Source organism: Aphelocoma coerulescens, chromosome 8 (assembly GCF_041296385.1).
Source record: "Aphelocoma coerulescens isolate FSJ_1873_10779 chromosome 8, UR_Acoe_1.0, whole genome shotgun sequence".
NCBI classification, from domain to species: Eukaryota; Metazoa; Chordata; class Aves; order Passeriformes; family Corvidae; genus Aphelocoma; species Aphelocoma coerulescens.
In genome coordinates this window covers 18,320,935-18,347,043 of record NC_091022.1, presented here as the reverse complement: position 1 = coordinate 18,347,043, position 26,109 = coordinate 18,320,935, and the positions used below count along the sequence as shown (strand labels likewise).

Sequence of the window (26,109 nt, the reverse complement as noted above, 5' to 3'; positions counted from 1 at the left end):
ATTTTAATTATACTATAAACCTTTATATTAATATAATTTTGGTTGGTTGGTTGGTGGTTGGTTTGGATTTTCCATATGAATTCTATTTCTACTTATAGGAAGGGATGTTTCAGGGTCTGTTTATATCCAGCAGTACAATGCTACAAAAGGTTCTTTCTTCTTTTGGGGTATGTTACAAGAAAGGCTGAAGATCAGACAGTAGGCAAAGTATGTCATTCACCATACCTTCTGGTACAATGGTCACACACCCTCTTCTTAATTCTCAGAGATTGGGCTCATGGCAGGCTTTAATTTCATTTTCAGCCTGAGACAGTTCTTGAGCCTGGCAATCCTATGGCTCCAGTACTTTTACTAGTGACCGTCCTGTCGTCTAGCCCACTTCTGAGGACAGCTACTGTTTGATACTGTTCTTCCAACACAGCTCCTCAACCCTTGCAACTGATTTTATCAGAATGCATTGATGTATATCTCTACACATTCTGCATGCTTTGAATTTACCTTCAGCACTCCCAGTGTCAGTATCTGGCTTCTAATTAAGTCTGTGTGCTAAGGTATGGCTTTCCTTACCTGAGCCAGATATATCAGTTTATCCCAAGCCCAAGACCCTGACAATGCTTTTGGCTCTGAATAGTAGTTGTAGAGAGGGACCTGATTTCCTCCTAGAGCCAGGTATTGAAGCTTCCAATAAAGACAGGACAGACAGCCTGCATGTAGTAATTTCTTAAAATGGCAACAGCAGTCTCTAAAATTCAGCTGTTAACATCTTCTAGAATGTGAAAAATATTTCCAGAGTTTGTCCTGAACAGTATGTAATAGGCCTACTGCATGCAGAGAAAGGGAATGTCAAGAAAGCGAGAAACTCAGTAGTGTTTTAAGAGTAGTAGAATACTGTGGAATTTGGAAAGCATGGAGTTCCAGGTTGTGATCCATTAAATGAATTTATTTATACATTAAAGTACAAAATGGGAAAAACATTATCTGAACTAGAGTTTTATATTAAGTATATAATCATGCAGTAGAACAGATCTTCCTCTTGAATAAGTGTACTAATCACTAGTTGAAGAGTTATTTTCTTTCTCTCCGTCACATTGACCACTAAACATTCATGAAAAGAGGAAGGACGTTAAAAGTGAGAACTGAAACACCAGATCCAGTGCCCCACATGTGCCAAGCAGCCCATCTGCTAGTGGTGGAAGTACTGGCTACTTAAGGGTTTTTCCTAAGAAGTAGTACTACTCTGTTTGGGGCTCCTCAGGAAAGGAGCAACTAAAAGTAGGTTTCCAATATCCTACAAGATCACTCTAACTCATGGAGGTTTAAGGTGGGAGTCTTGTTCCTCTTCCATCCAGCCATTTTCTGAATGAAAAGCAGTGCCAAGGATGTCAGACAATGTAACAGAAAGCAGCACTTTCCTCTCTGGCAGGCAAAGCTCACATGTCAGGGGTAGCAGCAGGCTGCAAGCTTCAGGGAAGAGCTAGCAATATTTTGATTTGGGAAGAGTTAAGACTGACTTGATGGCTGTCCATTCCAGCCTGAACATACTACACATGCAGGGCTTTACTGGGGAACATTGCAGCTGAGGTAGTGCTTCTGCTACAAGCTCAGGCACCACTGCTTTCAGTTGTTTGGCATCTCTTCTTGTAGAACTCCATCAACGGGAACTGCTGGAACTTAGAGCCATAATGGAAGTTATGAAGTGAAATAATTGCTTCTGTAGATTCAAATTAAAAATTTTTGATGGTGATTTCTTTTTACATATGCTAAATTGATATCACAATAAATTGTAATCAGCACTTACATGACTATAATCAGCTTTTATCAGGCCATATAGTACTGAGCATTGAAAGAGAGACTTGTGGGACTTCTATATACCAGTAACACTAAGTTTAGGAAATGGAAACAAACTTGTCATATAGCTTTTATATGCAAACATTTATACTGATGTATAAGCAAGACAATACAAGCTGAAAAAGGTAAAATGATTCGAGAAAAGGAAACACACACAATACCTTTCAGGCCTTGTTCTTATCAGGATAAAAGGTACAATAAGAACTTTACACAGCCTGGGTTTTGTTTTGGTTTTAATTCCTGGAATCTGACCGGCATGTAAGCAAGATTGCTTTAATTGTTAGTTATTTCCCTTCTCTGGAATTCACTTCTTGTCATAATGCCATAGGATTTCCTCTGACTTTATCAAATTCAGCCACACATTATTATTTGGATTATGACATAAATTACTTCACTGACTGATCAGGATAATTTTCAAACTGGGTATATTAAGTTGTTGCAAATGATGCCACAATGTAAATGTTTTCTAATTCCTGGCCATGTCAAAGGTCCTTTCTTTTCTTCTTGAACATTCAAAAATCATGATGAGAGATATTAAAATAATGGAAATTACTCAAAGTAGAACTATTTTCTCCTAATTTGCTTGATTACTGCTATTGAGTTTTGCTACTGCACTCAAGGTTTCCAAAAACTCTTCTTGTCATGTTTTGGTGCTATTGCCTAATTGCATCTCAGTAGATGTTTATCCAAACATCTTTTAATAAACAGCCTTTTTTTCTGAACGACTTCTTAAAAATTCATCCCCAGCTTACATTTCGACGGTCTATCCGAAAACTGTTTTTCGTGAGGACAAGGTTTGATTTACAAAACTCAGGACACAAGAAACAGGAGCGGAGGCGGGACTTGTCCTCCCAAGAGCCGCGTCCGAGGGGGCCAGCCCCCGGGACAGGCCGGTTCGCGGTCCCTCGGAGGGGCAGGATTTTCACGCGTGGAGCGCGGACAGACGTGCCCGTGGGGGCACCTCCGCCCGCCCGCCCGGACTCTGTCGGTGCCGCCCACCCTGCTAGGGAGTCTTTACAGCAAAGGCCACGGCCGGCTCCGAGAGTCTCCCTCGCCCAGGGCTGGCGGGCGGGCTGACCCAGCCCCGAAACAGCCGCAGCCTTGGGGCCGCCAATAACACCCTGGGCTGCCCGGGACGAAGATTCTGACGGGCCACCGGGGCCAACCCTCCCCTTCCACCCCGCCCGCCATCCCCTCAGAGCGGGGCGGGGCGGGGCGGGCCGGAGCCGGAGCCGGAGCGAGGCAGAGCGGGGCTGGGGGAGGAAGGCGGCCGGGGCGGAGCGGGGCCGGGGCGGGGCGGGGCCAGGGCAGAGCGGGGGCGGGGCAGGGCGGGGCCAGGGCAGAGCGGGGGCGGGGCAGGGCGGCCGCCGGCGCCGCTCACCCGGCCGATCCGGGCCCTGGGCTGACGCCGCGGCCCCGCCAATCCGCTGCGGCCGGGCCGGGCCCGGCACCGCCCCCGGCGGCTCCCACAGGGGCGGGCCGGAGCGGCCGTCGCCGCTGCGGGTGCCGGGGCTGAGTCAGCGCCCCCGCCCAAGATGAACATCATGGATTTCAATGTGAAGAAGCTGGCGGCTGACGCGGGCACCTTCCTGAGCCGTGCCGTGCAGGTACGGACCGTCCGCCTCTGCTGGGGCCTCGCCGGGACGAGGTTTTGCCGGGGCGGCCCCACCCGGGGCCGCCCCAGCCGGAGCCGAGGCCGCGGGTGGCTCCGCTGGGCCGCCGCCGCTGGGCCCGGCGCGGGGCGCTGGGCTCCGCCCCGGGGGCCGGGAGGGGCCGGGCCCGCCGCGGGCTCCCAGCTCGGGGGGCGCGCCAGGACCGGCTGCGCCGGCGGGGGCGAGGCCGGAGCAGTGTCCGGGCTGGGCGGCGATGGGCTGCTGCGAGCTGCTTCCTCCAGCCGGCCCCTTCGGCCGCGGCTGGACAGGCCCGGCGGTTCGCCAGGCTGGCTGCACAACAGCAGCCTCGGGGGGCTGGCGGGGGTGAGACAGCCCAAGGTCAGGCGGGCAAAGAGGGGAGAAGGCGCCAGCACTGGGGGGGACGAGGTGCGCAGGCATCGGCTGCCGGGAGATATTGCCGGACTTTGTGCATGTAAAGGACAAAGGTGTGTCTTGCCTGAAATAAGCAGCTGGGTTTTACTGGCTGCTGGAAATGTGTCCTTATTGCTGCCTGATTGGTAAAAGTCGAAGTCTGATGGGACACATGAAAGTCCGGTATGTGTCTGCTTAGGCTTTTTGTTTTGTTTTACCTTTCGTATCGTTTTTAAGCTTGTTTGATAGCCCATTGTTTGCGATTCGGTCTTCCCCTTTCTTCGCAATAAGGGCACTATAACTATCTTTTGTTCCTTAGCGCTTGTCTTGAGCCGTAATCACCTTTGTTTATATAATCAAACTTGAACAGATCTCCTCTATGGAGATGGACATCCAAGCAGTGTATAGTAATCCAGTGGTTTCTTACGAGTTCTCGCTGGGTCACAGTCAGGTTTGGAACGTGATTAGCATTGTTATCTGGTCTGATGTATTGCCCTAAATCTCAATATTCAAGCAGAACCAGTGATCAGCAGCACAGCAGAGCTCTGAAAATGCAAACGCGTCAAAAAACATTGTTGTTCAAATTTAAATGAATTTAGAGTAGTCATTGTGGCTTCTCTTTGTGATGGAGGTATTTCCATGCTTCCCCCACTACTCCTGGCTTCTTCCAGGTCTGCCTGCTTCCCAGACCGACTGTTCCTTTCCAGCCTTCACTTTCTTTTTTCTTGTTGGACACGAGAAAAAAAAGGAGATGCAGTTTCACCCTTCATTATAAGATCATGTGATGGGACTTTGTGATTTAAGTCTATATGTGAAATTATGGTCTTCGCTAAGCAATCTTCACACTGCTGAGAAGATCTATGGAAATATTAATAGGAAATATTAATATTTTTTATAGAAATATTCTTGTCCATAATAGTAAAAAATAATTCCAGAACTATTTTTACTGTATTGCAATGAATCAGTACAAAGTTTTTGAGAACACCTGGCATAGTTTTAAAAGCATTTTGAACAGTAGTAGTAGTACATCCATGAATAAATTCCCTTCTTCCCTATATGGCAGCTTAATTTTCTCATGAATGCAGTTTGCTTTTATGTAGAACTGCAAATGCCAGAAGCATTTATCAAGATGTGCATGCTATCAAAATTGGTTAATCTACATGTGGAAATGAAAACAAACTTGGACAATGCAATTTACTTCTATTGTATTCTGTTTCTTACTGGCCACCAAAGAACTTGTTAAGAATGAAGTTGGACAGTCAGGATGTTTCCAGTCGTTTTAAGTTCCTAATTGGTAAATTTGTTAGAGACTTAATCATAAGACAGGTTCTCCTGAAAATGCCTGGCTTTGAACTACGGGCTGTCAAGGGATGAGATCATCATTGTTGTGAGGAACTACTGCTCTGAAGAGAGGCGGGCAAAGCCCTCACTTCCGGCTTAGTTTGGTTCCCTGATGTGAAACGTGTAGCTTCTCCCTGTCTGGGATTGAAGAACAAACTGCTTGTGGATTAGTAAGACGTGGCATGAATTTTGTATCAAGTGAAATGAATTGTCTGATGGATTTATCTGGCTAAATGAAGTTATACTGTACTTCACTGAAGTCACAGCTTGGACGAGAGCAGCAGAGGTCATCTTACTGTTTCTGTAAGGAATAACAGGATCAGTTACATGTAAACAGTTTATCTGATTTGTCCTATTCTAAAAAGATCCCCCACCCCCAAAGATATGTATTTCACAACTTCCCAAGAAAGTTTGTTTTAGCTTTTAATCCTTGTCTTTAGAAGCTTTCTTTAATGTCTAATTATATTTTAAATCTTCTTACTGAAGATTAAACTCCCTGGTTTTGTCCTGTTTCCCCTGGACAGGACATTTTTTTCTATGTATTCAAGGTAGCTGCAGTGGGAATCTGTTTTGTCTTCAGGTTTTACACTGGGAGAATTGACAAACAATTACTAAATATACAAGATTACTTCAATCTTTTTATTTTCTTTATTGTCTCTGGACTTTCTTTCATTTTGGTTTATGTTTTACAACACACTGCAAAATTGGACAAAATGCTTCATGTGAGAATTATCAGTGTCAAGTTGAGCACAGGATTTCTTCATAATGTTATAAATTACCTTTCTCATCTTGGTCTGATTAGCATCCTCCTGCCCCTTTTTTTACCTGATAGTATGGATGTGTTGGTGATCTTAATACATTTCAAATTTGTCCTTAGATTTTTATTGATGACTGGGTAATGGTTATATCTTTTAAGACGTCATCTTCAAGCTAATATAAATGACTGTTTTAAATTTGTCCTGGAAAATTATTTCTATGAACTGAGTATTTTTAACCTAACTTGCAGTTCACAGAAGAAAAGCTTGGTCAAGCAGAGAAGACTGAACTGGATGCTCATCTGGAGAACCTTCTCAGCAAAGCAGAATGCACTAAATTGTGGACAGAAAAAATAATGAAGCAAACAGAAGTATTATTGCAGCCAAATCCAAGTAAGGAGCCCTTCAGGTTTTTGTTTTCAACTTTTGAATTAATAGATATACCAGTGTAAATACTTACTGCAATAACTATTGCATAAGTTATGACAAAATATAGCAGTTTTAAAATTTGAAGGCTGCAGTAATGGAAAGCACTTTTTGAAGAGCTGGTAAGAATTGGAGACACTACCAATTGCTGGTACTTCCTTAACCTTTCAAATGGGGAAAACTTTATACAGAGATTTTTAAACTGTTGTATTGGTTTCATACTCAGCTCAGTCTCAGGTTGATGGATTTTTTGAATTGTTTACTGTTTAATTGAATTTCCCACTCTAATTCCAGATGTCTTGGGTAGCTGTAAGTACTCTGAAGTTCTTCATGAGGTAGATACAGTGGTTCAAGAAACTTAATTGCTATTTCATTACTTAAACTCTCAGCACAATACAAATCAGCTTGAAGCAGGCAAGGTGAACTAAAATACCTGTCTTTAACAATTCCGTTACTAAGAATTAGCACCCTACTTGTACAATACAAAAAATACAATTTCATCACTGTTGAGTCTTTCACTGTAACAGTAACAGAAAAAAATGTGGGCAGAAGAAATGAAGTTTTATGGTGTGTTAATTTTATTTCTTTCTGAAATTGCTGCTATGAGTAGTAATGTTGAGGAGATCAGCTTCAGAGTCATCCTCCAGTTGTACTAGAGTTTGGAGCTGTAGGAATTTGCTTAGTGTATAGATCTAGATTTTAAGTCAAGACCTGGTATCTAGTCAGTGGGTGAATTACTTTACTGAAAAAATCTAAACCTCCTTTAGGTTTGCTTAAATGATAAAATTATGATACTGCTACTACCTCTGCACTGAAAGCATAAATATTCTCCTTGTAGTGACATACTGAGCTAGGGTTTATTAGTAAAGGTAAATCACAGACACTGCTAACACTTTTCTAATGCCACGTAGATAAATTCTTTATTACAGAGATGTTTGAAGTATTACTTAGGAAGTGTTTTGCATCTTTTAGTTCCATGAAAACAGTATTTCAAAAATAAACTAGCTAATCCTGTGGGAACGATGTAGTAGAACTTGCAGAATATTCTAGCTCAAATTTCTACTTCTGTCTAGGCCAGAGGGAATAGTTGTCTTTTTCATTCAATTCAGTATTTATAATATGCATTAGACTTCTTCAGAAACTTGTAAGCTTAGAATATTGAAGCACTAACTTGAGGCTAGTGGAAGTGTACAAAGAAGTTTCATTGCAAGGATAATATATGGTAGTATCTCAGTTCTGCTCACCAGTCCATTTTCTGATGGCTAAAAATACTCAGCATTGAGCAGTGGTCTTTATAAATGTAACTTTAGCTGTTTGGAGAGCTGCTTTTGGTGGTTGTTAATGGAGTGAGCCTGTCTGGGGGAGGAAAAATGAGTTTCAATCCCATTTATAATTGTACCTATAGATCAGACCCATGTAATAGTCCAATAATTTTAGATTACTTTTCTGTTATTTTGTGATTTAGTAAAACATAAATATTATGACTTGAGTAAAGAAAACAAATAACTTTTGATTCTTTTTGATTCACCCTTGTGGTCAGGGAATGCACTGGTACCCATAATTGTCTGTCTTAGATTAATTTTTGTGACCTTCACTAGAGACTAGTTATTCATTCCACTGCTGTTGAAAGTTGTCTAATTAACAAGTAGTATTAAAGTGGCAGGTTTGTACACTGGAAAGCTTCTTTGTGGTTGACTGTAGTATTGCAGGCTGAAACTAGTTCATACCAACTGTACAAAGCCAGCTAGATGGGAAACAAAAGCAGTTGGTCAGAGAAATTTGGTATTGTGTCTGAGGAATTTACTTTTTCAATTACAGAGTCCCTGTTTAGGTTTGTGAGGCCTTTCCACCTAAGAAGCTCACTGTGGCTTAGTATTATGACTGATGGGTAGTAATGCTCACATAGTCTCAACAAGTTTTTCTGATAATTTTGTTGCTGAAACTAAAAAAATATGGGAATACGAAATGAAACATTTTCTAATATCTTTTAATGGTTTATTTCAGAGTGTTTCAAGGGAGCATGGGGTGTGGGAAAGAGGGTATAATTTCTGGGGCTATCAAACTTTCAGAATATCTTAATTGGGAACTTACAGTAGGTGTTGAACTTAATTCCTACACTGCTAATTCTAGTGAACAATTTTGATGATTTTTTTCTGGAGGGGGAACAAAAGACTGGTTTTTTTTTAAGGAGAGGTGTTCTGTTATTGCTCTTACTGTGAAGACTTCTGATAAAATTCTGAAAAGCTGTATAACTATGCTAAAGGAGAAGAAAAGTACAATTTTTCACTTTCCCATATGGCTCAAACATTTGAACATGGCATGGCAAGCATGGAATGCAGTTGGTTTCCAAGAACAGGATCTTCAGTTTAACATTGTTCACTTAATGTTGATTTTAATAGCTGGATTTTGAAATTCTTTTTTTGTTTGTTTCCCTTTCTGACTTGTGCTTTGAATGACAGTAATTATTTCAAATAAACATTTTTTAGATGCCAGAATAGAAGAATTTGTCTATGAGAAGCTGGACCGCAAAGCACCAAGTCGGATGAATAATCCGGAGTTACTAGGCCAGTATATGATTGATGCTGGGAATGAATTTGGCCCAGGAACAGCCTATGGTAAGAAGTAAAATACAGATATAGGCTTTTTTAACAATATAAAATTGCATTTCTTGTCTTCCTCTAGATAAAACAGTTTAATGATGTTTGTATCAGTTTGAGTTGACTTGCTGTATAACTGAGCTTTAGGAGATCAAGGTTGCGGTTTCTCTTCAAATCTAGGAACAGAACCTGTGGTTGGAATGGTATCCATTTTCATGGATGAATAATTATCTTGCCAGAAAAACTAATTTTGGAGTTTAGTTTCCTTGTTAAAGGAACACATCTGCACATTTGACAGTATTTATTGATTTTATTTGTTGTTTGGGGTGACAGTGTTACCTGAAATTCACTTCTGTGGTAAAAAATTTCTCTAACTGTACAGTATTCTTGCTTTCCTTAATATATAATATTTTGATAAGGATAATAGTGTGGAACATAGTCTAAATTTTATTCCTTCTCTAGTAAATTTATATACCTGTGACAGGATTGTTGGGGGTATTATCTCTAATATTTTTACAGTATGCCTGTAAGTACAACTCTATTTGATATTTCTACAATGTGGTCTCATTGAAATCTTGCCTTGACCTGTGATTGTTCATAATAAAAATGGTTTGGCTTGGTGTTTGTGTGGTTGTTTATTTTGGTGTGAGGTTTTTGCTTGTTTTTACGTTGGGTTTTTTTGGTGTTTAGTTTGTTTTGGAGGGGTTTTTTTTGTACTTTTTTTTTTTCTTTTGAAGGCCCTGGTCATGGCATTGGATTATATTTCAAACTGCTGGCCAAAACTTTCCTGACTGTAGCAACCTGTTTTGTTAACCTCCTGCCTGAACCATATGATTAACATTTTTTCCTTTACAGGAAATGCACTCATTAAATGTGGAGAAACACAAAAGCGAATTGGGACAGCAGACAGAGAACTAATTCAAACTTCTGCTATAAACTTTCTCACTCCTCTAAGAAACTTTATTGAAGGAGACTACAAGACTATTACTGTAAGTTGAATTGTATATTCTTCAGTATTTTACACCAATTGTAACTGTCAGTCTTCAAAAGGTAGTAGTAGATAATGGTACATTATTACTTTCCTTGGGGTAATACAGAAAAATTCAAGTGAAATTTGTGCCTTTGGTGTATTTTCTGTTCTTTTGCCAAGGTAAAAACAAACTAATGATTAAAACATTTGTTTGGTAGGGATTGTTCTATTAGAAGTATGCATATTGAGTATAAACTGTGTGAGAATAATTAGGATCTAATTCTCTCTCTCTCTTCAACTGAAGAACTTTTTTTTATATGCTACTTTGTTAAAAGCATTTCCAAGTAGATAGTCTTTTGCTTGTGAGTATGTGTACCCATTCTCACAAACTAACCTAAATCGCTTTCAGAAAGAACGTAAACTGTTACAAAATAAAAGACTGGATTTGGATGCTGCAAAAACCAGACTGAAGAAGGCAAAAGTTGCAGAAGCTCGAGCTGCAGTAAGTAGAGTGTTTTTTCTAAGTTTGTCCATAACTTTCAGACTTACTGATATCAGCCTGACTGCTTGGTTATGTTTCCAGTCCTAGCTTCTTACACTGGTTGTTTTTCTAGATACTTTTGTAAGAAATGCCTTAGTGGAACACAAGGAAATGGAAGCAAGTTACTGATCAAGGTGTTAGTCTTCTACTTTTAAATATTCCATCAAGTTGAACTTACTTATCTCTTCTTGCTCTATACTAGATGAGCCTATACTGCTAAAAATTACTTGCTACAACCTGCCAATATGGGTTTAAATACAAATACTTGAATCTCTGCAAATGTTGAAGCATATGTATAATTGCTTTCAACTGATAAACCTATCTATACTTAACTTCTCTATGTCAAAAATATTTGTGGTTTCTCTTTATCTATTGTTTACTATTTCACACCACCAAAAAGAGGTGAGACTCTTTAACTCATATCACTTAACCATTCTGATACCCTCAAAAAATGCTTGTTCGAGGAGATTAAATTGGAACAAAAAGGTTACTGCTTTTTAAACTCTTAATATGCTCTAAATGAAGGAATAGACTGTTGACTGTATGTAGTTTCATCAGGATATATTTACAGTACTTTCATAGCTATCTTTTTGACTGCATTCCTAAAAGTGCAGCAGTTAATGATGGACAGTGGAGTGGTTTTTCCGATAAGGGTTAATACAGTAGGGGTCATGCAAGTAAAGAAATCCAGACAATTTAAATACACAGGGACAGTGTACATGATGGAGAGGCAGAAGAAGGCCTGTCAGATTTTGCTGGCTTTTCCAAATGGACATTTGTCTTGAAAGATCTCAGAGGCATCATCTTGAACTTTGGTGATAAAGTGTGTCGCATCTTTGGGATCACGATCCATCTAAAAACCAGCATAATCTACCTGACAGATCTGCTCTTTGTCTCAATCCATGTCATGCACGCTGTCCCTTGGTATTTAAACCATCTGTATTTTTAAGTCTATGCATGCATTTTCCCTTACGTAATTCTATGCAAAAAGAGTTACTTCTCTGTTTGTCAAGCTTTCTTAATTTGTAAGATGAACAATGGAGAACAGAGAAGGGTTTTGATCAGCAAGTAGTGCAATTTAGAAGCAAAAGATAGAACATTGGAGAATAAACTATTCCTTTGCTTGACTTTGTTCACAGTTAAGTTAGAAAAAAGTGTTTTTATTATTAGCTTTCTTTGTAGTGTGGTAGCAGGTATGAACCTTACATTCTAAAGCAATGAAAAGACCATAAGGAATTGTTCCCCTTGAGCCTAGTGTTAAAATAATGTATATATATTATATTTCAGTTTTAGTTCCATCAGCAGTGCAGTCATGCAGAGCTTGGTGCCAATTGCTGCTGCTGCTACTTGATCCTAAGTATTCATACAGGAGGTGTGCAGTTTTATGCACAAGTATTTATTTAGTGCTGGAAGAGCATGACACTCTAAACCTCTTCACTGTTTTGCCTACACTTTAATTTTAATTACATTTTGACAGTAGTGTGTGTGTTAAAGAAGTATCAGAATGTAGAATTCCAGCAGAAATAAAAAAATTGCTCCTCTATTTTATCCTCTGCAATATAGAAGTGAGAAGTAACCTGCATGTAGGTGTGATGCAAATGGGTCATATTCTGCTGGCTCCCTGATTTATAAAGGAAGAAACCTAACAAACAGGGCTGGACTGATAGGTTAGTGAAATGTGTTGAGTTATGATGCAAATTTTTATGTTTTACTATTTTCTTTGACAGGTTAAAGTGATACATTCTATCTACGTATTACATACTTTTATAACTGGGAAAAATAATTGAAAATTACTTGTCCCATGCTTACTGTACAACTGCCAACAGCTTAGATCAGTGTTTAAAATCAAAATTTAAGTTGTTTTATTTAAGCTAACCAAGACTGTGAAGTGAATACAGGTAGACTTGCAGTGGTTTGTGACGTTAATCTATTTACCTGCTATATTCACAGTGTTGTAACTTGCTTTTGTTTTTTATCTATACATTTAAGCAACTAAACACCTCTCAGCCTGAAGAGAATAACATTATGGTAAATGTCTCTTACATGCTCAACTTGCTGCATGTAAAATGGCTAAAGGTTTGTTGGCCTCCTGTGTTCATTCATTTTCCTATCAAATGTTTCCTCTTGCTATCCAGCTCATTTTGGTCTTGTTTCAGATGTTTTCCATTCTAAAATGGATTGGTATAATGCACTAAATATGCTTTTGTCAGTACAGCACTGGATGTTGTTTTTATCAGATTATTTCTGATAATTTGAAATACACAGTATTATATTCTAATTTCTGTGATTCTATGAATGTAAACTTAGGATACAAAGGAGTTGATTCTGCAATTCTGAAATTGTTTTTAGCTATTGGAGGAAAGGAATTATTTAGTTTTCCTATCTTTTTAATATGAGTACAAGTGAATTATGTAGAGCAGCCAGGAATATATAGAAATTATTCCCTTCAAGCCATGTGTTACAAAGAACTGCAACTGAGTAATGTCACAGAAGCTAATGGCTTAACTTAGAGTACAATATATCCTAAACTTGTTGCAAGGACTCCTTAGTGCAGCTGGTTTTAGCACCATAGTTGTGAAAGTGGAAGGGATCAATTAGCTATGTACAGCATAGACTGTGCTGTCCAGCCTGTTCTGGTTGGGCTTTGGATCTGCACAGCATATTGGGTCTCATCTCAATTTAGTATTCCAGATTTCTCAGCTGTGATCAGATGAAAAACGGTTATCAGGATAAACTTGTTACAGTTTGCTCCTGCAACCTTTATACACATTTCTTCCTACTCCTGATTGTGTCATCATCTTACAATGGCAGAAGATGAAGGTTAAAGAAGAACAACATTGCAAGAGGGAATTGGAAGAGCAAGCTGAAGTAATTAACTTTTAGACTAAATCCCTTGCAGTTCTATGATTTTGCTATGCTGCTTGCTACTACTCTAATACTCAATTTGAGATACCTCTGTAGCATTTTTAATTAAATTTAGGTTTCAGTAAAAGTGCTTGTGAAATAGAAAACTGGTAATGAAATTAGCAAGAGAAAGCATTCATCTGTTTCAGTGTAAAAATGATAATAGCTTTCCATAGTTTTCCATTATTATAATGCATTAAGGTAACTTAAGTTCCTCCTAAGGTAATTTAGTTTGTCTGATTCATGTCATTTTTTTTAGTAGTTATGTCTTGTGTTGTAGTAGCTTGTTTTAAGCAGATTCTTGTAATATATATGAGTTCTACAAGTCACTCTCTCTTCAGTATCTAACTTGTTTCACAGATGTAGTGCTATCCATATTCATTATAGATTCATTGTATATGAAGGGCTTTGGGCAACTGACTTGTAGCCCTCCTCAAATCCCTGTGAAGTTCTCAGGACAGAAAAGTAGTTAAAAGCCAAAGTGTGATTACATACTGTAATGAAGTACCACCAATGTCTAAGTTTGTATGTTTTTATTTTCTCCTCCCCCACTCTTAATGCTGACTAGATATGGGCTGAGGAAGTGACGAAAGTAAGTAAACAATTAAAAAACCGCAGATTTCTGAAATCATAACTTGTGCTGGTCTGCTGTAATAAAGAATATTACATGTTGTTGATTTCAGTCTGATGCTAGCAGCCTGATGCATTATATCAGAATACGCTGGGCCTCTCCAGGGCCTTTCAGGTTGCAGGGGCAAAACAATGCCTGGGGTTTGTTTTGTAGTAAGCTGTTTCTTGCTGTCATTTACTATCACTACCATATGATTCTCATGTGACAAGATACAATAGAAAGATAACTACAGGACTTCTCTCAAAATTTACTGGTATGGTATCCTGTTAAGAACAAGCTTATTTGAGAATTTTCAGAAATACTTGGGTCTAGTAATCTAAACTCTCCTGAAAACAGTGATCTTTAAGTTTTACCCAGGACATGGAACACCCCACCCTTCCTCCCAGTGTCACTACATCTTCAGCAGCTGAAGTTAGGGAGTAGGCACATCTGAAAATTCTACCTGGCCTGAAAGCTAGTTTATAAACTTGGCATGAGCCTTGGGATGAGGGTTGCAGCCTTCTCTGCCATACCATCCCTTGCACAGGGACAAATTCAGAGGAGCTAATGGAATAGCTGCTCCAGTGCCATGAGAAGGGCTGTTCTTAGGTTCACTGGCTCTGCCAAACCAGGATTGGCAACAGGCTGTGAGGGGGTTCGCTAACAGTGAAGAATGGATTTCTTAGTGGGTTTCTGTAGAGGAGGGGTAATTAAAATTTTGTCAATAGAAGGAGAGCAGGGGCTTTGGAGTGTGGTTTTTAAAGGGGAACTAGTTAGGCAGCTGTGGGAGTTGTAGGGAGAAGCTTGGATATGCAGCTTCAAGTGAAATCTTGGGAGTTGTGGGAGTTGCTCTTCCAACTTTCTGTGAGTTATAGTGCAAACAGGTGAGGATGAGGGTGAGTTTGGAGGGAAGGAGGCATTTAAAGTAAAAGGAGGGGTTAACTGTGAAAGGAGCCTTAGGTCAACTTTGATCCCAAAGTTTGAGAATTATTTTATTAATTAAGTAAAGTAACATTTGGAAGCAGCAAATCTGTCTGCATACTTGGTCCTATTTTGGGGAAAAAATGGCAGGAAAGGAATACTGTTGTAATGAAAACTCATCTTGAAGCTATTTGCTTTTCAGAGACAAGGACAAGCAATTTTAGGATAGTGAAATTTAACAGATTGTAGTATTTCTTCTTTCCAAGACACAAAGTGCTTAACTACAGCATAAAGTAGACTAAAAACACTAGCTCTTGTAATAAATTATGTAATTCAAGGTTCCCTTTTTTATTTAGTATATAAATAGCAGAGACTATTGAGAAGAAACTGCAACATTATGTACTGCCAACGGAGCAGTAATCCATCCACGTTTCTAAAGGCAATCTGTCCTTCTGTGTTTGAGTTGGAGGAGGAGATTCATAAAAGTTTTCAATTTAAATACAAGAGGCTTCCCGTCAAAGATTTCACACCATCAGTCATCTTTGGATCAATTATAGGCTGGGGTTTTTTTGAGTTAGAATAAAAGATGTGCATGGTGGCAATGACAAACTTTCTTCAGTTTAGCTTCCTCTAACTCTGCATTTCAGAAGGAATATTAAGTACTAGGCACAGCTTTATATCCACTACCAGTGTTTACTAAAAGCATGTGTAGTAAAACAACATCAGGAAGGTGATTTTATTTCATATGCTTTTATGTGTGTTGTCCCTTCGCTGCAGGATTGCACAGTATTTCTGAGAGTATTTCCTGTATTCCTATGTGAAATCTGGGGAGATTATTTACGTATGAATACTCAGATTCAAAACCTGGGCTCATATTCTGAAGTTGCAGAGCAAGTACCATTTTGAGGGATCTTCATGAGACATACCTAGTGAGGCCTTTTAATGGTCATAAAAACACAGTACAACTGCAGCTGGAAAGTTTCATTTTGTGTTTTTGAGCTCTTAACTCTATTCAGAAACAAAGGTGATGAGGCCATAAACTTGTCAGATTAAAAGTCAGCTGGTTTTCACCTTTATCCTAAGGCATAGAATAGATATGCTGTCCTGCTACTGTTCACCTAGCTGTACTGAAAATAAGGGTGGGCAAAACTGATTAAACACATTGTCACATAATTCAGTTCATGTAAATCTATAAAACCAGTACATTGGGCTTTTGTAAATGCGTTTTAAATCACTCTGTACTGGCTATGTTATGTGTTACCACATTACTTGCTTTTCCTTTGCTTACAGAAAGTAGTTGATTTGCTAGAACGTTGTTGAAACAAATATAATTATTCTGATGGCTATGTCCCCTTCTTGTAATTTCCTATTCTCATGTATTTACTTACCTGACAGGGAGACAGATACACATAAGCAACTGCTGAGTTCAGGGAAGCAAGAGACAAAACTATTTCTCCCCAGATAAAAGATTTTCTTACTGTTTTGATGGTTTTTTAAAAGAAAATTAAGATGCTGCTTTTCTTCCCCTCTTCGCTATCAGATTAGCTTTTTTCATCTCTTTGTTCTTATATTTCTCTCAAAGACTGACAGATGGATTTCACTGATACTAATTCAGATTTAATCAGAAAATTCCAAGCAAAGATTCTTTCCTCAACAAACTTTGAAAACTTACTAGTTTGGAACTTGATATAAACACTGCTATCTCAGTTTCAAGTAAGAAGCACACAGTTCTCTCTAGCTGCTTCCTCACTGTTTAGTTACTGTGTAAACCCTTCCAGCTGCAGTGACTTCAGATGGAAATACATTTCTTAGGTAACTGTATCATTCTTCTGTGCTCTTTTCTGAGATTCTATGTGACTTTCATACTGATTAACATCAGTTGAATGCAAGAACAGAATGTTTGCAAGCACATAACATGCTTTTGAAACCAGTGTTTTACTGGTATCACCTGAAAATATATTTCCTCCTTTGTTGAGAATAGTAACTGCTGCATCTTGGACTTCATGTAGATTTTTTGCCCTTGGGTTTGTTTTTAGAAACAAGGCACTAAATGAATATAAGCATTGAGGCAAGGTAATCCACATTCCAGGCTGAGGACATTCTGTCTTGGAACAATGAATCTTAGATATTAGAGCACATATTCTGTATATGTGTGTTTAGTGCCCCTTTTTCTTTACCCCTATTCTCACACCCCCCACCCCCCTACGCCCCCCCGCCAAAGTACTGTTAAGTAATTTTGTCTGTGCTATATTGAAGTAATTTAAAACTAGTGTAACACTGATACCTTACTTTAAAATTGTTGAGAACTATATATAGTTACAGTTACAGTTTTATATATATATATATATTCCCTATATATAAGGAATACATTGGAATTATTGAAATATGAAACTTCTATTACATCATATCAATAGAAATTTTACTCTGATTGTAACACCAGGTATTAGAATATTTAGTATAATTCAGATTCATTTATTTTCAAAGATTCCTTGATTACAAGCTCCAGAAATAGATGTAGTAGTTTGGTGGTCAGTATAAGACATTAAATTATGATACATCCTGATAAAACTTAACATCAAAGGTTTATGTACAACTGATTGCTGTGCAGTTACCTGGCAAAAATAATGTGAGATTTACCCTGAATTATTTCATCAGAGACCTGTTAAGTTGATGTATAGGAAAAAATTACATTATTCTTGGCTGCCACTAGTATGTTGACAAAACCCCTGGTGCAGACATGGTTATGCCAGTGAACACTTGGTTTATTATTGGGAGAGGTGGGGTAATACTGCTGGCAAAGAAATGCCTTTCTTTTGCATATGTAATAGGTGTCTGATAATAAAACTGCTTGCTGTGTACACAGGGCCTCAACACTTCTGAACCCAGAATGCAATTACTATTTTTGTCTAGTAGAGATCTGCAAAGAAAAAGCACATTTCAAACACCTAAGCTTGTGATGAATGCATTTGTGTGAGCAGTTCTGCATCAGATGGGACTGTTGCAGTGGGCAGGTGTAGCACAGAGCGTTGTACCAGTACCTGACGTGCATTCTTACTTTTAGTCTGAACAGGAAGTGCGAATTACTCAGAGTGAGTTTGACCGTCAAGCAGAGATTACCAGACTGCTGCTGGAAGGAATCAGCAGCACACATGTGAGTACCCAAAGGGTGTTGGGGAAAGTCAATATCAGGGCACCTTCTAAAAATAGCTGCAGTAAACTACCTGGGAACTCTGGTGTATGAATTTTCACTTCAGTGCATTAAAGCATCAAACCACAAGGATTTTTTTTTTTTTTTAATTTTTTATTTAATTTTTTAAATTAGTATCCACTGAATTTAACTTTACTTTCCCATTAACATTCAGAATGCAGGACCTTTCATTTTCATTCTTTATACTGAGCTTCCCATTCATCAGATCAGTTGAGTGTTGAAACGGCAAAAATGTTTGCTCGAGTATGCTCATATTTGTGACATTTCATCGTGTTTACCTGGTAAATCCAGGCACTATGCCCATCTGGTGTTTATCCCTAAGTGCCACTATTGGCATTAGCACCTGACAAGGTGTGTAGTCTTTCTAATGCAGCATGGTGCCCTTACAGGCTAAACACTTGAATTCTTTGCTGTGTTACAGGCACATCATCTCCGCTGTCTGAATGACTTTGTCGAAGCTCAGATGACCTATTATGCACAATGTTACCAATATATGTTGGATCTCCAGAAACAACTTGGAAGGTAGTAGTACTGTATAAACGTCAGGAAAAAGCTCAGTTTTTAATAAGTGCTTATGAATAGTAGGAAAACTGGTACAGCAGTGATGAACACACAGGTATGCTGGACTGAAAGGAAATATATCTGTTCTCAGGTAATTAATATGTAATTACCCAGTGCAACTAGTTCCCTAAGCCTACACACAGCACTAATGCCTTTTGAGGGTTGATCTACTGAGATTTTATATATTGTGTAATAGAGGAAGGTGAGCCCTTGGTAACCTCATTTAATGTGACAAAAAGGAATTTCTAGAGGTTTATTTGTAATCATTCAGTTGTCTTATGCTTCATGCTACTAGACTGCTGTGCAATGTGGAAGAAGTTTTTATACTTCCTATAAGTTCCTGTTGCCTCTTAATTCACTATAGGTCATTATCTGATTTTCAATAAAACCCTGTTCTCCACTCTTAGCTGAGTTGTCAGCATAGATAGATACTGTATAGGGGGAAATCTACTTCATACTATCTATTATCTAGAGCACACACAGTGGAATGAGCAAGTTTGTCTTGTTTTACTGTTTCATGGATTTAGCATTTTTAAAGTAAGAGAAGAAACTGACGTTAGTTTGTTCTCTTAATCCTTTTTTGTGTGGTTGGTGAGAATGTAGCGAGATAGTTACACTTCATAAAGTTTCCCTATTCTAATTCTTCACAAATCAGCCTGTTTCAGAGTTACACAGATCCTGTTATTTACGTGAGTGTATGCACTGAATAATTGTCTGTACTTAGAAGTTTACTGTAGTGTCTGTTCTAGGTAACTGTCTCTGAGATATCTCTGTTTATGTTTTCCCTGACAAGGAAGTAAAAACAAAAGTGTTCTTGAGTCTTATCCTTTTCCTGACTTGCAACTTCCTGTGGCATTTGATTTCCTCAGTTTGTTTAAATGTGTAGTTTAAAGGCTTTCTTAAGTCTTGAAAAAGACCTTAAACTAGTAAACTGTAGTTTAAAGTTTTTAAAACTTTGATCTAAAAAAACCCTACACCCTTAAAGTTACATCCCAAACAAATACATTCCAAATATTCAACTATAAAATGTGGTAGCACATAAATACAAGTTGTAGAATTGTAAGCTTGAAAACCAGCATTTGCAGTATGAAGGAAAAGGAACTCTTTAATTAGAAATTAAGTGAAATATATTTACACAACTATTTTGAGAGGATTATTTTTAATACATGTGCTCTTATCCTAGTGTATTTACCAAATAGAAAGCCTTAAGCATAATACCCTTATTCTAAGGAAGAACATGTTCCTGCTTAAATTCTGCTTTAGGATGTGTAGCTTGTCTTTGTTTAAAATTTGTATAAACTGATACCAGGTATAAAAAAGTGTGTTTGAAGAAAATAGTGCCTTTAGGAAAACAGAAGGATGTATCTTTATGTGGCTGTGATCTGATTAGTATTTTTAATAAAATTACTATGACTGGTAGAAGATCAAAAGCATGGAAGCATTGCAGAATTCTAAATGCCTCTAACAGTGAAATGAAGTTTCTGTGTGGATTAAAATAGTTATGGTATTAAATCTTGGGCATGTCTTTCCTTCCTTGTGCAAGGAAATCCCACTGAAGTATAACAGAGAGCCCTGGGACAGGGTCTGAAGTTATGCTCCTTGCTTTGGAAGAGTGTCTCCATTGATAGGATGTGGTGTGTAGCACTTGCATTAAATAAGCAGATGAGTAGGGTTTCTGTTCTGTGCTCCCTATGTTATGCAGGCAGATACAGACCAAATAAACAACTTAAGCTGCTCAGCTAGATCTTGCTTGTGTCTGCCAGTGCTGTGTTGGTTAACACATAGTGCTGAGTTACACATCTTTTCACACATCTAAGAATGGTATTGTGCAATATTCTCACACGAAGGCCAAGAACTGTGAAGGACTTAGTTTCGTTTTGAGGTTGTTGACGGGCCGAAGGCATTCAGCCTCTAAGTGAGATTAGTTTGTTGCTTGAAACAGAAACCTGGTTCTCAGAGGAGATGCATATTATGTTTTACCTGGGTCAGAATCCAGGGCATAAACCCCTTCCTAGTTCACATTGAGACTATTCAAGTGCCAAAGCTGCAGTCAGCTGATGTACTCTCCAGAGGCAGCTGTACCAAAGGTGGGGGGAAGCTCCGTTCTGAGTTTTACTCAGTTCTCTTTATATAAATAGACATGTTTTTATGGATGTTTCGCTTCAAGGGAACACCAGCTGCTTATCTCTGTACTGCCTTCCCCTCCTGTGGGGCTGGATCGATTCTTTAAATCAAATCTCCCTTTTTTATTTTCAGTTCCTCAGAATGAACTAAACAAATCTATTTCAAATATTCTGGTACTCTGGCTGCTTTTTTTTCTTCCTGATAACTGCTTTTGCTCTGAAGTTTCTCAGCTTCCCTGAGAGACAAATGTAAGCTTTGGCATAATTATTTTTTCAGATTATCCATCACTACAAGCTGGGAAATTCCTCCTGTTACTCAAGTATTCAAAAAAAAAAAAACAAAACAAAACCAACCCAAACCAGACAACCTCCATATAGCTGAAGCCTTCCACTAAAATGCTTTATATATGACTCTGCAAAGAGTGACACTTAATGCCCCACTGATTGACAGAGCAGTTATAAAGTTTTGGCTTTCTGTTCGACTGACTGTACAAACCAGTGACCCTTTGAAGTGAGCAGAATGACTTACAAGTAATTACTGTGCTAACTGAGAACAGGTTTAGCAGTATATTAAACAGTCATTTAGCAATATTGAGAAACAGCTGATTGTCATTTAAAATTAAATCCCTCTGGTTGAATGCCCACTAATCAAGTAATAAATACATCATGAGGCACAGCTGAGTTATACCTACAGAAATGTGGGGTCTGGTTTTGGTTCCCTTTATTCTGCTTGTTTGATTTGTTCAGGGAACATGGTGAACTAGTTTGAAAAACTAATCTAGCAAATGAAAAAAAAAAAAATTGGTGGCGTTGGAGTTTCTGCTTGGTGAGTTGAACCAGCTTGTTATGGTCAAGTGGGGTCAAGGTAAACCAGCACAGTAGTGCTTTGCACAGTAGTAAGCTGCTAACTAAATTCAGAACAGGGTCTTGAAAGTCTTCCCAATTTTTACATGCAGTTCAGTGACTGTCAAGGGGCTAGTGCTGTCCTTCATATTACACTGCTGCTCTTTCCCTTCAGTCAGATACAATTGTGTGACTGCAAAGTGAACATGTTTAAAAAGCTGTTCTTATGGCAAGTAAGCAATTCTCCTGATACTTGGTTAGTTCAGATTCTTGAATTAAAAGCAGCAGATTGCTAGATCTGACTCAAATGATAGAGAATGAACATTGATGTGGAAAAGGGGTACTGGAGTGGATCCACCCCGTTCAGTGGCGCTGTGCATTTACCAGGTTAAGTACAGTGTGAACCTGTAACCTTGTGTGCAGGACTGCTGTAGCTGTTACAGATTTGAGCTACATTAATTCCACTGTCATTATTGTCACATGAGCCAAAAATTAGTTCCTGTGTTGATGGGTTTAGTTTTTACCTGCATCAGCTCCTCTTATGGTCCTACGAGCACCAGTAATGTTGCAGGCGTGGTTATGGGAATATACTGATCTGGATTTTCATGGGTAAAGTTGCCACTGAACTGCACCTTCAGAAAGAATCTTACTGAGGAGCAGAGGTAGGAAGGGATGAGATCAGACTGTTTTCTGGTGGGTTCGTATGCATGGTATAGATAGATCTTCCTTATGTCAAAAGAGTAGGAAAGCAAAAGGAGGGGGGAGGTAATATGTCCATATCCTAGATGTTTATGAAAAAGCATCTATGGAGAAGGACTGATGAGGAAAGTTACATGTAGGAATTCACTGGTCAAAAGAATGGAAAGAAATGCAATTACAGTTCCATGTCATCATGACTCAGTCTAACTCCTAGGTGCTGGCCCTTTTTTAAAACCTTCATTGACCTACTCTTAACACTCATCTGGATTCTACCTTACAACCAAGGGCAGCAAAGGGACAAGAAATTGCTACATCAGCTGCTAAATAAAAGAGTTTAACCTGCCATGGAACTACCTCCCAGGATGTGGGGCAGACTGACATGAGATAGTCTCAGAGCTCATCATTGCTGTTCCGTTCTTCCTACTCCGCTGCCCCAAAATCTCTTGCTGTTTTGCTCTCCTTTCTGCTCCTTCAGTGTTTCAGTCATGTTATTCTGTGCTTTCCCTTGTATCTGCTTGGTCACTTGTAACAGTTTTTTGTGACTGAGCTCATTAACTAAGTAGGAGATTATACCCTTTTTTTCTCCTCTTTTTCAGCCAGGTTAATGGGTTTAATTGACTTCATGGGAGGGTCTGGCAAGCACTACGGCTTGCGCTGAGCAAGTAGCAGCCTGACCTAGAAATGAGGAGCTTAAATTGATAAAAGTTCATTTTTAGTGTAAAAAATTTTTTTGTTTTACAGCATGAAGTTAGCTGAATCAGTGAACTGATTTAGATTACAAAAATAGTTGTGTGATTTTTTCTTGCTTTCAGAGGGAGGCTGTGTTTCTAAGTTGTATTATATTTCCCTGATCTGGTTCGTCAGCACAATCTTTTGTGTAACCACATAACTGAGGAATGAGCAGGAGGAGGTGGAGGCTACTTTTCCTGGCAGAGCTGTCAAAAGAAATGTTTATCAAAATACAGTCTGAATTAAGTTTGACCAACAGTGCTTTTTTGGTTTTGCCTTTTTTTAAGAGGCAGATTCAAAGGGTTTTTTTTAAGGTGGCAGTATTTTTTTTTTTTTAGTTAGATTGATTTGATTTATGCTACTTAGCAGTAACAGAATAGCACTGAGAGTTGTATGACATAAATAAAGATACTTGTTCTTGATATCTGCTGGTGTTTATTGCTGATAAAAATAAGAATGCTAGTTTAGGCATGGGAGCCTGTATATGCCCTGTGTAAAACAGATTCACTCAGAGACTTGTTTTTTTCTCTCACAGCTTTCCATCTACTTTCCTCTCTAACAACAATCAGTCTTCCACAACTCCTGTGCAGAGTGTTTCTCCTCCCTCAGTCTTGGCCTCAGCCTCTGCTTCGTTGCCTTCAGTAAGCAACTCAATCGTTACTTCAGGCCTAAGTGAACTGAAGTCATCAAGTGGCAGCAGGAAAGCCAGAGTTCTCTATGATTATGATGCTGCAAATAGCAGTGAATTATCACTACTTGCAGATGAGGTAAGAGTTTTCTATGTACCTTGATCATTTGGAAGTAAAAATGGGAATGCTTGTGAGTAGCCAGTTAAGATGTGCTACATCAAAAAGTTTTTGTAGTTGATTTTTTAAAATTAAGTTTCAATAATACCCTTGAAGCATTGTCCTGTACCTATATATCCTAATATTCAGTAGTGAGAGTCAACATTTGTTACACTATCTTAGCTTGCAAGAACATTTTATCTTAGCTTGCAAGAACATTTGCTAGACAGTCAAGATGCAGGCTTACTGTCTACTTTTCACCACACCTTTGGCACTATGATCAATATGATTAGTCTTTCAAACGTTGAATATTGCAATTTGGGAAGAATATGAAAATACAACTACTACTTGCTTTGATGGTGAAGGCTGTGTTGTGTTTATTCCTGTTCTGGTTCAGTTGCAGTCATAAGTCAGAGAGTATGCAAAGCAGATGGAGATAGATAATGAAGCACAGTGCTGGAACAGAGTTTCACCTGGTAATGTGACTGTAGCTTAATGCTGAAGAAGAAATTCTGAAAAAAATCAGAATTTTGGGGTTTTAAATGTGCATTACTTCAATATTTCTATTTGACTCTTTTCTTATTTAGAGAGTGACTTAGAAGCTGTGGGCTCAGATTTTCTGGGAAGATATAGCACATTAACACCATCTGTCTTTCTGTCATGCACTTCAAAGAAGTTTGTTTTAGATTGCCTGTTAAGGCTGAGGGTGGATACACAAGATTTAAAGATAAAACATAATAGAAAAGAAATTGTAATGAATAGAATTTCAACAGAAAAAAAGGTACTTTAAATTACACTACTGTTTCTATTCTTTTCCATGGACCAGTGAAATAATTTTTATGAGCATTAGGTTATGTTCTATGGATGCTCATTTTAAATGCTCTGTTTAACCTGGTTAATCCCAATTCTAAGACATTGGAAATCACATGAAGATATACTGTAACTCTCTTCCCTGCAAACAAAGTTTATAATAATGTGTTTCTCTTTTTTCAGGTGATAACAGTGTACAGTATCCCTGGCATGGATTCAGACTGGCTAATGGGTGAAAGGGGAAATCAGAAAGGCAAAGTGCCTATTACTTATTTAGAACTGCTAAACTAAATGATCAGCCTGAATAGAGACTGTCAATTATGGCAACTCCATATTTATATACAATTAACGTTATGTAAGCAGGTTTATGTGTCTTCCATGTTATTGTCTTGAGGGACAAATACCAGCCATTAAAAACTGGCTTTTCTGCCAGCATGGTTGCACGGTCAATACTCTATTCAAATTTAATGTGTTTAAAGCTTTTTACTTCATGTGCCAAGAACGTTTCCTACAGATTTGTTTCTACTGAAGTTTTCACTAATACAAGCTTCTACTTTTGAGTAATCTAGATTGAAAGCAGGAGGTACTGTTTTCTACTGAAATTTTTCATTAATGGCAAAGCTTTTCTTCACATAAAATAAACTTATTGTGAACCGATGCAGGTGTAGTGCATGTTATTTGAATAACCAAAACCGACGTGAAACATAAACTGTGTGGTTCTGGTCCCAGCACTTGTGGAGCTCGGATGTGCTGAGGCACACGTGGCTTCTGCTGAGTGTCTCGTGTATTAAGTCACCTCTGAAAACTTAAGGCAAGTTCCCAGTATGCTGAGATTTTAAACTGCACCTAGGTGGATTGGCACAAACTAGGGACATGCATTCTGACTTGTTTTTAACCTTGCCTTGTATTTTTTTTCTTTAATTGCTTTCCAGAAAAGAGTCTAATTCAGTTTAATTAGTAATTAAAAAATCCTTTCAACTGCAAATTAGCCTTTATGTTAAATTAAGCACTGCATTTTGCTAACCAAATATGCACTGTCTCCCTTCATTTAAATAGTTCTATAGATGAGCACTCATTTGTTCAGAGTATAGGTTGTAATGAAATTCTGCATTCCCAATTCTTATGCAACAGTTTATTGTCATGTTCTAATTGGATTCAATTAGTGTTCGACAGTTTGCTTTGCAAGAGAATCTCCTTTCAATGCAGGAAGGAAAGAATGTTTTGGATCTAAAAATGGCTTTATCAAAGGTAGTATTATTTGTAAATAAAATAACATTCCTAAACACTGCACGTGTTAGCATTTCATGAGTAGCAGATTTTTAAGGCTGTAAAAAGATTTTAAAAGTATAGGTGAGGGGAACTTTCCTTTCTTTCTTTTAATTTCAGTATATTTAATTAATTGGGTTGGACTTGT

General features: G+C 38.6%; 1 protein-coding gene across 1 annotated transcript; it reads left to right on the top strand.

Annotated features, from left to right (window-relative positions):
• The first annotated feature begins 3,291 nt into the window (after window positions 1-3,291).
• Window positions 3,292-25,352, top strand: SH3GLB1 (SH3 domain containing GRB2 like, endophilin B1). Its single transcript, XM_069022912.1, has 9 exons — window positions 3,292-3,455; window positions 6,220-6,361; window positions 8,881-9,009; window positions 9,847-9,980; window positions 10,371-10,463; window positions 17,999-18,088; window positions 18,567-18,667; window positions 23,636-23,867; window positions 24,879-25,352. Exons 1-9 carry the CDS (start codon window positions 3,384-3,386, stop codon window positions 24,984-24,986), a joined length of 1,101 nt encoding a protein of 366 aa, XP_068879013.1. The 5' UTR covers window positions 3,292-3,383; the 3' UTR covers window positions 24,987-25,352.
• Window positions 25,353-26,109: the final 757 nt, after the last annotated feature.

Coding starts and splice junctions, on each gene's coding strand:
- SH3GLB1 (XM_069022912.1), top strand. CDS start 3,384: ATGAACATCATGGATTTCAATGTGAAGAAGCTGGCGGCTGACGCGGGC. Junction 18,668..23,635: donor CTCCAGAAACAACTTGGAAG/GTAGTAGTACTG, acceptor TTTCTCTCACAG/CTTTCCATCTACTTTCCTCT. Junction 23,868..24,878: donor TATCACTACTTGCAGATGAG/GTAAGAGTTTTC, acceptor CTCTTTTTTCAG/GTGATAACAGTGTACAGTAT.